This window comes from Talpa occidentalis, unplaced genomic scaffold (genome assembly GCF_014898055.3).
Source record: "Talpa occidentalis isolate TD23 unplaced genomic scaffold, MPIMG_talOcc4v2.1 talOcc4.8, whole genome shotgun sequence".
NCBI classification, from domain to species: Eukaryota; Metazoa; Chordata; class Mammalia; order Eulipotyphla; family Talpidae; genus Talpa; species Talpa occidentalis.
In genome coordinates, this window is record NW_023605194.1 from 97,654,551 (window position 1) to 97,668,359 (window position 13,809).

General features: G+C 39.9%; 1 protein-coding gene across 2 annotated transcripts in view; it reads left to right on the plus strand.

Moving 5' to 3' along the window:
- Positions 1-1,817: 1,817 nt before the first annotated feature.
- Positions 1,818-13,809, plus strand: part of PPP2R2A (protein phosphatase 2 regulatory subunit Balpha) — a 71,944-nt gene continuing 59,952 nt past the window's right edge. The window contains exons 1-2 of one of the 2 annotated variants that reach the window (XM_037497364.2): positions 1,818-2,109; positions 3,960-4,034. In XM_037497364.2, the coding sequence (XP_037353261.1) occupies positions 2,103-2,109; positions 3,960-4,034 (82 nt within the window). In that variant the 5' untranslated portion in view covers positions 1,818-2,102. Of the gene's footprint in view, positions 2,110-3,959; positions 4,035-13,809 lie in introns of those variants that run through there. The other variant, XM_037497365.2, reaches the window with a different exon arrangement.

Consider the following 13,809-nt stretch of genomic DNA (forward strand, 5'->3'; position numbering starts at 1 on the left):
CAGAAAGCTTGGCTGTGGTGAGTTTCCCCAAAATTTTAACCATAATATTTTCTAATCAGGAACCTATCATTTTACACTTGATTTCAAGGTGGTTCTTAAATATTCTTATTTCTAACTGCCCAGAGGAGGTCACCTCTGCCCCAATATTCAGCGGCCACATTCCTTCTTATTAGACCCATCTAAGCTCATCCCATAGGCAGGTAGTGCTTTCAAGACTCTATACGATATTCCTAGAATAGCACCCAGCACATAATCAGGGCTATGTCAATGCTTGTTGTAACTATCCCCGTTTCTAGGCAAGCTTTATTGGCTTCTAAGAACAAATCATTTATGTAGACCAAATCATTTTTCAGGTTGAGTGAAGATACAAATCTTACACATGGCAAAAATTGAAGCATAAAAAAGAAAAATGACTAGCATCGAGTGGTTTAATGCTCTATTCCCTCTCTCTCTCTTTCTCAGTTCTGGTTAAGGTGGAGAGGGCTCCCTGAAGAATCTAGGATTGAACTATCGAACAAGGGCAAAGAGAGTGAAAAGGCAAACAAGTAATAAAGCACATCCAGAGGAACACATTTATGAAATCAACCAGAGCAGAAGTAAATATAGCATACAGAACATTGAGGTTTTGTACTTGTTTGTACAGGTAGGTGAAAGATACAGGATAAATTTTGATTTGTTTATTGGTAAAGTGAGAAATATTAATGGAGGAATAAGAACACAGTGCTACAGCAGTTCTGCATGGAGAAACTCTGAAACCTGCTTTCCACTAAACGGTCCTGAAGATCAAAAATAAGGCAAAAAGTGGAGATAAAGGAGAGGAGGTGTAAATATCGTGAACTTCCTCGAATGCCTTATTATTCCTTTAAACCGCGAGGTCCAAGTCTGGATGTTTTCTCAGGTTATTTTTTATGTGGAAAATGTGGATCTTTCTCACAGGGGTAACGTGGCAATTAAGTGAGATGTTTAAAGTGTGCCTATCTAGTGACTGCATCCCTGCAGATTTTCCTATTTCTTTCCTTATACCTCTTAACTCTATTGAAGATGCTGTCAATACAAATCTAATAACAACCACAACATTTGCCATGTACTCAAATTAAGTCATTTTATCTTCCAAGCAATCTTATAAAGTAGGATTGTTACACTCATCTCAAGCGTGGAGTGAGCATCTGGCGGCCTGGCTTCAGAGTCCAGCTCTCAGCTCCTGTTTCTGCCACCGTCTGCTACTAGCCAACTCAGCTTTCAGTTTGCAAACCACTCTCACCAGCTTTCAGTCGCCCAAGACTGTCACCTCCGTTCCCGGGGCCCAGGCGACGGTAATTTTATTCACCCAGCTGGAAGGAGCCCAGCTATGTCCTTCTCAGATTCGCGAACTTTCACCTTGGCCTAGCAGCGAGCGTGCACCACCCTCCCCTTATTTCATTGGCCTCAGGGGTAACCCACAGTGTCACTATGTCAAGTAGCAACCCCGACATTCCCTAATAAGACACAAGACCTCGTGAATCCCTGCGAGCAAGAGCGTTAACTGCACAACTAACCCAGCGTCCGCTCCCCGGCCGCAAGGCCAGGGGCCCTGGGAGGTGCAGCAGGACCGCGCACGGGCTGCAGGGCGCCGAGGGCGCGCGGTGAGCAACCACGCGCGTGCAGGGCGCGGCGCAGGCCCCGCCGGCCGGGCCGCAGAGGGCGGGGCGGCGGAGGAAGGGGCGTGGCCAGGAGCCCGCCCGGCCTCGCCCCGCCCCTTCCCTTCTGCACTCCGGCTCGGCCCTCGCCCCGCCCTCCGGCCCAGCCCGGGGCGCCGCCCCCAGGTGACGTCACTGGCTAGGCCAGCCGGCGCCATTTTGAAAGTGTAGTCGCCTGCCCTGCCGCCGCTGCTGCCGCCGCTGCTGGAGAAAGAGCAAGAGCGGGGAAGCCCCAGAGTGAAATCCACCATCCTGCTGGCTGATCTGCTCGCCCCTCCTTCCTTCTCCCCCGACCCCCGCCCCCTCCCCCCGCAGGTGCCATCCGCCGCCATCCGCCCTCTCTACCCCCCATCCCCAGGTGAGGGGGGTGAGCACAGGAAGCAGAGACCCCGAGGAACCCAGCAGGGTCACCATTTGCAGCGCAACATGGCAGGTAAAGGAGAAATCACCCCCGTCCACTGACACGGCGCCGCTTCCTTCTTCCTCCCTCCATCACCCCCTAGCGACCGCCCGTGCCTCTCCCGGAGCCTCAGGGCGCCCCTCGTATTTCAGGGAATTGGTCGGGGGGTGGGGTGGGGGTGGGGCGGGCTCTGGGGCAAGCGAGGGGTCGCGGGGGAGCGAAATGGCTTTTGAAATGAGGCTGGAACCTCGGCGCGGGTGGGGGTGGGGTGCGCGCGAGCCGTGGGGTAAGGCGTGGGTGGGGCGGCGTGGGGGCGAGGGCAGATTTGTCCCTCCTGCCTCGGAGCCCAGTTTAACCTCCGCGCCCCCCCCCCGCCCTTCCCCGGCTTTTTTTGCGGCTCTTCCTTCGTTTTATTTCCATTTTTTTCTCCCTGCTGCAAGCCTTCTTGGGTGTTTATACGTGTATATTTTGCACCAAGAAGAAAGAGTGCTTTACAAGTTAAAATACAATGGGGGCATATGTGTACGTATAATTTCGAGTCGATAAGCCTGAAATTTTTTGTCTTGAACCCTCTCCTTTGCGTTTCTGACTTAGCCTTTGCGTCCCAAGAGTGCAAGGCCTTTAATACAGCAAGTTGCATGAAAAATGTAATTTAAAGTTTTTCCTTTTTGCATGTTACCTTTTGTGCAGATGTCTTTTTCTCAAAAGGGTTTCAAAGAGTTAGTTAAAATAGTTGTGGAGTTCAGAGATATAAATAGCCAAGGGGAGAGAGATTTAGGTAAGAGCTTGGGGAGGTGGGGGGAAGAGAAGGATGCATACATAGAGAAAACCAGGTTGGAATATTTAGCGAGGAACGGAGGTGAAAAAGAGAAAAAGGTAATTGCTTTGAGGATTATTTTTGTACATTTTGCTGTTGCTGAATGTCTTCCTTCATATAATACACTCAGTTCTAGATCTAGATTAATTTTCTTTCTCCATAGATCCCAGTACATTTCCTTCTTAGTGCTTGGAAGAGGAACAGAAACATTCGGAGACTAAACCAGTCTTATGGGCTTTTAAATATTTAAAAATATTTAGATAAATAATTAAACCATTAAAAAGTTAACATGTTGGATTGACTTATGGTTTGCTGTAAACAAGTTGCTCTTTGCCCTTGCTGAATGATTAAATTAAAATTGTTCGCACAAGATATGACATACTAGCAAGATTCCTTGCAAGGTTCTTTAGATTCTGAGGTGAAGGAAGGGGGAGGTAAAAGGAGCTTTCTGTGACAGTCTGTTCACCAGCATTCATTTTAGTTTCTTTTCCTCTCTCTGGGGTCAGTGATTTACTGGTAATGAAATGCAAAGAAATGGGTGGTGAGTGTTGTGTTTGCTGTATGTGCGCTTTGGTGATAGGGTGTATATGAATCATTACTCCGCACCCAGGCAGGCAGTAATGTTCCTGAAGTTTTTTCTTCGTTCTGTGTTTTATGGTAGTTTAACTTCATTAATGCTTTTTCAGGCTTTTCGTAAACTTTAGGAAAACTCTGTAACTTTTGGTATTTCCTTTTTTCTGGTAGGTCTTGCTTGAATGTAAGGCTTTGCTGTGTTTGAGGGGAAGGGAAAATGGAAGGAAAGTTTTGAACACATGTACAATGAGAGTATATACCTTTGAATATTTTATACCTGGAACCTTCTTTTCTCCTTCCTTTTTTAAAAAAGTGCAATATCAACTATCGGGGGGCTAACCTTTTTCCAAATTAGTGCTCTAGGGTGGTAGATCTATGTGTGGGCAGTAGTACTAGGCTATTAGTATCATGCCAACCATGGATACCATCTCTGTGTTTACGAGAGTAAACATGAATAGAACTCGGTTTTAATTGGTATGTTTTCTTTTTCCAGGAGCTGGAGGAGGGAATGATATTCAGTGGTGTTTTTCTCAGGTGAAAGGAGCAGTAGATGATGATGTAGCAGAAGGTAAGAAAGCATTTAATAATGCAAAATTTGAATATGGAATCTTTTTGAAATCTTGGTTAGTTGAGGATTTGCTTGCAGCTGACGGGGTAGCTTAAGAACATTTTGTGTTTGTTGTCCAAGCAATGGGAGAATAATTTTAAAAGTCACCTGTCTGGAAAATAGTCTCAAATCTCTTTTATTACTTATGCCTTGTTTTATTATTTTCCCCCTGAATTAAATGAAAGGGTCACTGGATGAGGAGATATATGTACATGCATACACCCATACATGTATCACGTATATAGATATCGGTGTATAAAATTGTTACAAGAAAAATCTTAAGTTTCATATGCTGAGGTTTACTTTGCAATATAAATTTCATGTACAAGTAGGCAGTGTTGCATTTTCATATTTGTGCATTGTTTTTTAGATAATCAAATTGGAATAGTTACAATCACCACTTAGCTCGGAAATATTCTTGACCTCATCTTTTCTTTTTGAGGGAAGATTTAGGTTTCTTTGAACTTGCCTACTTGAGAGTATGGTGTTGATTTGCATGTTCTGCGAAGAAATGCTAACTCAAATGATGCATTTTATTGTCTTGTAAGGATTAATTTAAGTGGGTAAGAAAATATCAATGATGTTATTATATAGCTTGTCTTTTAGGGAACTTACTGTACAGTTAAAAGCTGGGTTTGAGCAGTTGAAGTTTTTGTCTTACTTTTTTCCCAAAATTTATTGATGTATTTCAAAAGTTTTGAAGTTTTAAAACTTTGAGGTTGTGCACTCATCTGAGATGGTCTTAAGTGGTGGATGCATTACTTCCCAAAAGTAGTTGCATTATATCATTGTTGAAAAATAAAGTCTGAATTTTAATAATTTTCTGTGTCTTGAATTATAGTAGGAATTTTCCAGCAAAACTCAGATATTAAAATACTTACTTTGAATTTATAAATCACCTTTCTTAGATTGTATTGCCCTTCATTTTAAGATCCCATTTCTGACCTATTTAAAGTACTGTTTGTCTTGAGGATTTTTCCAGGTAATGGTAGGATGATGGCTTTGTGTTGAACCAGTTGAAGACTGTGATTTTTGTCAGTGTCATTCTTAGTGAAGTGTCTGATCAGAATTTGGTGACTCGTAAGGGGCACTACCTGGTGTACATAATGCCTGTGGTGCTTAACGTATAGCATTCTTGTGTTCATTTTCTATATTGAATCATCATCAGTTTTTCAGATGAGAAAGCAAAAGCTTAAAGAAGTTAAAAGATTTACTAATGTTCACACAAATAGTGCAAATCAAGGTTGTCTAGTGAAGCCCATGGTGTTTGTACTTGTTTAGAGAAATCCTAAGTTGGAGGGAGGAGTCATGTGTTACTCATTTTGTAACTCCATTACCTGTTGAGGAGTAGGCACTCAAATATTGGCTCATTAGTTCTGTGCTGTTGTGTAATACTCACCAAGTTAGGAAAGCTATATACTTGTAAAACATTCCTGGATTAAATTCCATTTATTCCCTTTATCAAAGATCTCTTGGGAATATCCTAAATGCTGAGCATTGGCTTAGGAAGTGTCTACAACACAAACCCTACTCTGGAGGAGCTTATAGTTTACTTGTTAAACAGTAAGATCACATGGGCTTTATATAGAAGAAATTGGTGATTCCAAAGGTACCTAACTGAACAAATGATAGTTTGTGGTTTGCATGATAGATCAGTTGTGCTTCACTTCTGCTAATACTCGGTAGTTGCATAATGCTTAGTAGCTGCATTCTGATTCATTAAATAATTTTCTTTTGAGATTTTTGCATGCTGTTTTAATATACAATAAATCCTTAGCCTCTTAACATACAGAGACTTGTGTGTATTTGTAAAAACAAATCTTGTTTTGCTATCTATTCCATACAGATGTATTGTGTATAAAAATCATCCAATTTTCAAAATACCCTGCTATAATTTGGGGTTTTGGGAGGCATAATTTAGTTCGCATGCATAGTCTATTGTATTTACTAAGGGAAGATTTGCTTTTCTGAAATAAAGATTATTAGTATATTTCCCCCTTTAACTTAGGCTGTAATCTCTAATAAATTATTTACATCTGACTCAACTTTAGCTTAGTTTGTCTGTTTTCTGTTAATAATACATCTGTTTCTTTCCCTTCAAAGGCTGTAAATTGTCTCTCCTCCTACGTTCAGTCAGCTGTCATAGAATACCATTTTTACTTTATTCATAATTTCACCTTAGCTCAGGTTCTCAGTATCTCATCAGGATTGCAGTAACTTCCTAAGTGGTTTTCTGCTTCTTGTCCTGTGTTTTGCTTCTAAGTTAATCTTAAATGCAGCCAATTTTTATTTTCCTGAGAAATCTTCAGGCGCTCGTTGTATTTACTGGATTGTGAATTACGTTCAAAATATTTCAACATAGAACATGAGACTTCATCACTATGACCCCTGCTTCTCTAAGTGTTTGCTAATATGGTTCGAGAACTTGCTGAATGGATGCTGTTCTTCAGACAATTCCCTGTACACTCTTACTTCTGGTCATTGTTTTTTGCCTCTCCCACCTTGGAATGCCTTACATTTGTCCCACAGTTCTTCTCTCATGAGAATCCTACTCACCTTTCAAGTCATGCCTGTAACCTTTTTATTGATTGCTCTTTTGGGGGAAATACTTATTTTTTTAAAATCTTTCTTCATAGCATTTTGTGTATCTATCATATTTAGTACCTCAGAACTCTGTAATGTAAGCTTAGTGCAGGATTAATGTATCTTTGTGCTCTGCGCCCTAAATAAGCCATGTTTAGAACAGTGCCTGGTTCACAATAGCTGTTCAGTATTTGTTGAATGAAGTAATAGAAATGTTACTGTTGTTACTGTTGTTATTAGGTTGTGAAGGGGAAAGAAAACAGGTGAAAAGGTGGCATTAGTGAAATGATGTACTGGAAAGCATGGATTTATTTACTTGGCAGTCTTTATAACTGATTGATGATGACATCCAGCTACATAGTAGTGGGGAGACCTTGGGTTTTTATCCTAGTGACAAACTAATATATGTCACTTTGAGTAAGTGACACTTCTTGGGGTTCCTGTATTGTAGCTGTAAAATTACAGAACTGAATTAGTTGATAGCTGTTGTTTCTTATGCTGTAATCGTGTTGATTCACAAAGATGTTAGAAAGAAACATCCCAACATTATTACTACTGGTAAGGTAAATTGCTTGGGATGTTGGAGTCTTTCGGGGCCTTAATAAAAAAAATAAGTCTTTCCTGGACTTAGTCATTTAAGGTTCACAAATTTTTAAGTGCATTACAAAATTTAAGAGTTTTGACATTTGATGAAATACTCTGATTGCCTTTTGGCCCATGTAAGACCCTTCCAGGACATTTACAGCCTATATTGGGATAGTTACTCTATGCACAGCTCTCTTCAGGACCTCTAAATAGTTTGTCTTTATATATAGCTACTTGTCTGGGAAAAGGGTGAGGCATGAAAATCTCTAACATCGTGATGTTCTCGTCCATTTTTCATTTTAATCTTCTTGGTAGCAATAATAACATTTTATCATTTTATACTTTTAACTTTTCCTTTATTGTCAACTTACTCATGACAAAGTAGGTAAGCACAGGCTCTGGTGCAACGAGGGCTGCATGGCTTGAATCCTGCTCAGTCATTTTCTAGCTGTGTGATTTTGAGCTGTTAATTCACCTCTTTTTTCCTGTTTTCCCTTCTATAAAACCCGGTTTTATAATGTTGTTTTGATGATTAAATATACACAAAACAGAGACCTGGCATAAAGTAAGAGCCTTGTAAGGATTTAGCTGTTGTTACATGGGGGAAATATATAGCAAGTAAGGACTGTGGGAGATTGTCTTTAAAGGCTTCTAAATTCTCAGCCAGTGAAGAAATAGTATGTGTGTGTTTCATACATATTCTTTGATTTCACTGATATAAAGTGCAAAAAAACAAAACGCTGAAAGTAAACCATAGATTTAGAGACAAAGCTGATGAAGCTCTAAAAAATAGCTAGGAAGTGGTTTTATGTTACTTTTAAACCCTGGGAGGGAGTTGTGATTGATAGGGGATCTTGACCTGACTGTAATTGTACAGATGTTTTTAGTAACTGATTAACCTGGACGTGTTTGGTTTGATTTTCGTTTTCTTCAGTTGTTAGATTTCACAATTAAAGAGGTTTTTTAAAAATCCAGTACTCTGTGAAGGGTTTAAGTGAAAAATGCAGTTCCTCCCTCACCTACTCACCAATCCCTTCGCCATTGCCTAAAGGTAATTACCTTGAACTCTTCTAGCTTAAATTCCCTGGTGCTTAATTATATATTTTTGTGAATAAAATGATAATACATTTATTTCTTGTCAATTTCAGACATAGCCACTTGAGTCCTTCCCTAGCACGTGAAGATTTGTTGTTTGCATTATAACCTCCATTATCCGCCCCACCATACCCCAGTGTTGTTACGACCATGTGGATGCTTACTACTGAATCAGTGTTGCTCTGCAGTGTTGCTTCTTATGCATCCTTCTCCGCCCCCCCCCCCGAATTTGTCTAGTTCACTTTGGGAAAAAAAATTATTTTGGAAATTAAAATGTTGTGCAATGTAGGTGCAATAGTGTAATGAGCCCCCAGCGCCCTGTATCATAAACCTGTGACAATGCTGCTGCATTTATACTTGCTTCATTTGACTCCTTCCCAACCTTTTGTTTTTTGGCAATAGAAATACTGATTTTGTTTTAAAAATCTGGATCAACAAACTAGAAAACCAAGTTCATCATTTTAAAGTGAAACAGTAAAGACCTTTTCACAGTGTTTTTTGTGGTAGCAATTTTAATGTTATTTTGTTTGAATTTTACTTGTTGAAATAAATGATTAAAATTCAATTACATGTGGATAATCTGAAGTGTGTAGTTTTTTTAAGCAAACAAAACAATTATAGGCCATTGAGATGGTTAGTTACTAGTGTGCATTTTTACTAGTTTTAATATTTAGTATGATTAAATTTTGTGTTCATTATTTTGTTGTAGGTATAATTACACTCATCTCCATATTTGACATATTTTAAACTTTTTTCATAGGAAATGATTTCTGTATGTGATTTTACTGCATGAAGCCTCATTTTCTAAAATTTGGGCCTAATCAGCACTTTGCTACCTGTTTATTATTTATTTATTTATTTATTTAATTTTTTTTTTTTTAAATATAGAGGCATGCTTTTTATTTATTTATTTGTTTGTTTTGTTTATACATGCACTGGGTACAGTCAGAAGCGCGGGAGGGTGAGAGAATTCACCAGAGGCAGAGCGGGGAGCAGAGCAGGCAGAAGGACCGAAGTACACTGCTGAGGGGAGCAGCGGGCGGCAGGAGAGGTCTGCGCGCCATGTGGGACCACCCTCCTCCGGTGGCCGGGGAGCAGCCGGGGATCGAACCGGCGCTGCAGAGGCTGCGGGCAGCTTCACAACCCAGCGCTCAACCGCTGCGCCACCGGGGAGGCCCTATTTATTTATTTTTTAAAGATTCATTTATGCATGCAAGAACTGGGATACAGGCCAGAGGTGAGGGAGGTGGGAGGGTTCACCAGAGACAGTGTGGGGAACAGACCAGGCAGACTGACTGATACACTGCTGAGGGGAACAGCAGGCAAGACAGGAGAGGTTTGCTGTGCCATGTGGGTAGCTCCCTGTCTGGGGATGCTGTGGATAGCTTCATAGTGCTGTGCTTAATCACTTGCGCCACCAGGGAGGCCCTACCTATTTATTTTTGGTAGCATTTAGACTTATGGACTAGTTTTTTGGGGGTTGGGGAATCAGTGGTAGAGTCTAGTCATTTAAAGTAGTGTAATATACTACTTTTTACTGATTTTTAAAAAAAGATTTATTATTTAGGCATACAAGAATTGGGATACAGGCCGGGGTGGGGGGGAATGAGAGGATTCACCAGAGACAGAGTGGGGAGCAGAACAGGTGGACTGACTGAAATACACTGCTGAGGGGAGCAGCGGGCGAGCCAGGAGAGGTCTGCTGCGCCATGTGGGTCACCTCCCTGGCCAGGGATTGAACTCGTGCCACAGTGGCTGTGGATTGCTTCATAGTGCTGTGTCTTAACCCCTTGGGCCACCAGGAAGGGCCCTTTTTACTGATTTTTTTATTGATAGAAAAAAAGTTTTTTTAATTTTTTTGAAGATTTATGTATGCATGCAAGAGCTGGGGTTTAGGCCACAGGTGTCGTGGGTGAGAGGATTCACCAGAGACAGTGGGGAGCAGAACAGATGGATCTACTGAAATACACTACTGAGCGGAACAGTGGGTGAGACAGGAAAGGTCTGCTGCACCATGTGGGTAGCTCCCTGGCCGGGGATTGAAATCGTGTTGCAGTGGCTGTGGCTAGCTTCACAGGTTGCATCTTAACCCCTTGCACCGCTAGGGAAGCCCCCAATTTTGAAATACTAAATCCAGTTTGGAAATTTACTGAATTTTCTGCTAGTGGAATTCTTAAGCTAGGACATGCTATGAAATTTCCTATAAGGGTATTGTGGACCTTCTGAAGTTTTTTTTATAAAATTGTATAGTGTGCTTGTACAAATATGTGCATTTTTCTGATCAGCAGTGTCCATAATCATCAGAACATCTGTCATTTAGTTCATTGGTTTTGAGTGTGATCCAGCAATGCCTTAACTCTTTCAGAAGGCCTATGAGGTCAAAAATTTTCACAGTTACACTAAAACCTTACTTGCCTTTTTTACTATATATTGATATTTGCACCAATAGTATAAAAATGGTGTTAGCAAAACTACTGGCACCCCAGCTTGAGCCAAAGCTTTGGTACCAAACAGTACCACTGGCCATGGTAATCTTCATTACATTGTACCAGCAGTTTGAAAAAGTGCCAAGTTTGATAACATCCTCGATAAAGAGTAGAAAGTATTAGTTTTATTAAATCTTGACTCTTGGTACATGTCTGTTAAAACATTTCATGTGACAAAATGGAAAGAACACCTAAAGAACTCCCACCTACCTGAGTATAGTGCTTGCATTGGTGCAGTTATTTGAGTTTCTAGCTAAATTAGCTGTTCTTTTCATAGTCCATTATTTTTACTTGAAACAACTACTAACAAACTAAGGTTGTTCAGGCATTTTCTCAAGGGAACAGTAAATCTGTTACCTCAATGAACATGAACATTATTTGTTGTCCATGATAAAATTTGAGCTTTCAAACAAAATTGAAATTTCAGAAAACATATATCTGCCACCCTGAGCTTGATAACTTCCCAATGCTTAAGATTTTTAAATGATTTTTAATATTGTGTAATGAAATATGTCAACATTTAGAAGATGTAACTCAGTCACATATTTTACAAATGACTAATTCTTAACGATGTTAAAAAATCATGCATAAGAAAAGGTGTAAGATTGAGGATTGGATTTAGTGCAACAGCTTTCAGATTCCACAAATTTTTAAGCTACTACCACTTGTGGAGTTTTAGTGTAATATCAGAGTATCACATATTGCCTGGAAAGACTATTAAAATACCCCTACTATTCCAATTGCATACTGAGTGTGTCTGGATTTTCTTTATAATTTAATGAACACAACATATTGTATGTAGTGTGTTCAATGCAGAAGCAATTAAGAAAATCTAGGTTTATCGAATGTTAATCTAGACAGTAAAGAGATTTGCAACAATATAAAATGGTACATTCTCATGAACTTTTTGGGGGACTAAAGTCATTTTTCTTAACTTTTTTTGTTAGTATATAGGGCTTATTGCTACTTTTAAATAAATACATATTTAAAAATTGAAAAAAGGTTTTTTTTTGAGGGGGTTCTCAGATTTTAATAGTGTGAGGAAATCCCACTTTCCCCAAAATCTGACAAGTATTGGTGTAGTCTGATAGTAGATTTCATTGTCTTAAATTGCTTACCCTTGGGATAGGGTTAGGTGATTTTATTGTTGAGCAAATGTCTTCAGAGTATAATTACACAAACCTAGATAGTACATGGAGGTTATGTGGTTATATCTTATTGGGATGACTTTTTTTTTTTTAAAGATTTATTTATTTTTATTTTGTTTTTTAAACACTTTTAAAGATTGATTTATTTATTTATTTATTTATTTATTTATTTATTTATTTATTTATTTATACAAGCACTGGGTACAGTCAGAAGCGTGGGAGGGTGAGAGAATTCCCCAGAGCCAGAGCAGGGAACAGAACAGGCAGACTGACTAAGTACACTGCTGAGGGGAGCAGCGTGCGGCAGGAGAGGTCTGCACGCCATGTGGGACCTGGGCCAGTGGCCGGAGATCAAACTGGTGCTGCAGAGGCTGCGGGCAGCTTTGCAGCCAAGCGCTCAACCACTGTGCTACCAGGGGAGGCCCCTATTGGGATGACTTTTATTTGTCTGTTTACTAAAACAACATTAAGTAAGGCAAGACTTGTAATATTTGAGAGCCTCATGAAACATAAGTGATCAGCATAATGTGCTACTTTTGTGTTTGAATGTCTAAAGCTTTCCTTTAACATGAAATTATTTCCATCTGCTCCCTAGTCTAAGTCTGTGATAAGCTCTTTTATCTGGTGGTCTTGGTGAAGAAAGGAAATTTTCAAGGTCTTAAAACATGGATTTTTAAATTTATGTCTCCCTTATAGAGATTAAATACCAGTAACATAGTTGCCTCAATACTTTAGCCCTAGAGCTACCCCCTTACTCTCCCTCTGTGCTCAGGTCCAACTGTCATTAATACTTAATGCCTAGGATTACTGAACTCTCAGAGCCCAGTCTAGTACCATTTCTGAGTTGAGTGCCTGGTCATTAGAAATGAGTTGATTCCCTTAATGCTGTGTTTTACATTTAGCCCAACATGTAGCAGTTTGATGTGTTCCTTTTTTTTTTCTTCTTGGAAGAGAAGCATAAATTGGCAAGGTAATTCTGTTACTCAACTCTTACTACTAAAAGGGGGAAAGGAAGAAGAACAATGTTTTTCTTTAAATTCTACTTTAAATTTGTACTTAAAAATACAATATAATTTTTAAATAACTGCTGAATTTCCTTTTCTAAAACGGTATCTTCAGTTATTCCTTACTATTTTCAGAGGTTTTGTGGCTGTTTTTTCTACCCTTTAAAAAATTTGGTGACATTTCTAAGACTTTTTTTTTTTTAAATATTCATTCATTCATTCATTCATTCATTCATTTATACAAGCACTGGGCACAGTCAGAAGCGCGGGAGGGTGAGAGAATTCACCAGAGCCAGAGCGGGGAGCAGAGCAGGCAGAAGGACCAAAGTACACTGCTGAGGGGAGCAGTGGGCGGCAGGAGAGGTCTGTGCTCCATGTGGGACCCTCCTCGGGTGGCCGGGGAGCAGCCAGGGATGGAACCGGCGCCACAGAGGCTGCGGGCAGCTTGGCAACCCAGCGCTCAACTGCTGCGCCACCGGGAAGGCCCTCTAAGACTTTTAACTAACTTTTAACTAACGATTTTTCTTCCATGTTTGAACATTGGATTTATTTAAAAAGAAGCAGTTTTTTATTTTAAATCAGTATGAGTATCCTTAGTAAACATCATTGATGAAAATCTCACCTAGATCTTTGTTCATTATCAGGGAATCCTTGGCAGATTGTTACAGAATGCTTCTGTATGCCACTATATATATTAAGAGCTGTACTCTTAAATGTAGTTTTTTTTTTGTATTTATTTCCTTTTATTAGATAGTCTCAAGTAAAGTTTCAAATGTAGTGTCTTTTTGTTGATCTCTTGGACTGTTAAAATATCAACTGGCATTTTCCCTTCTGA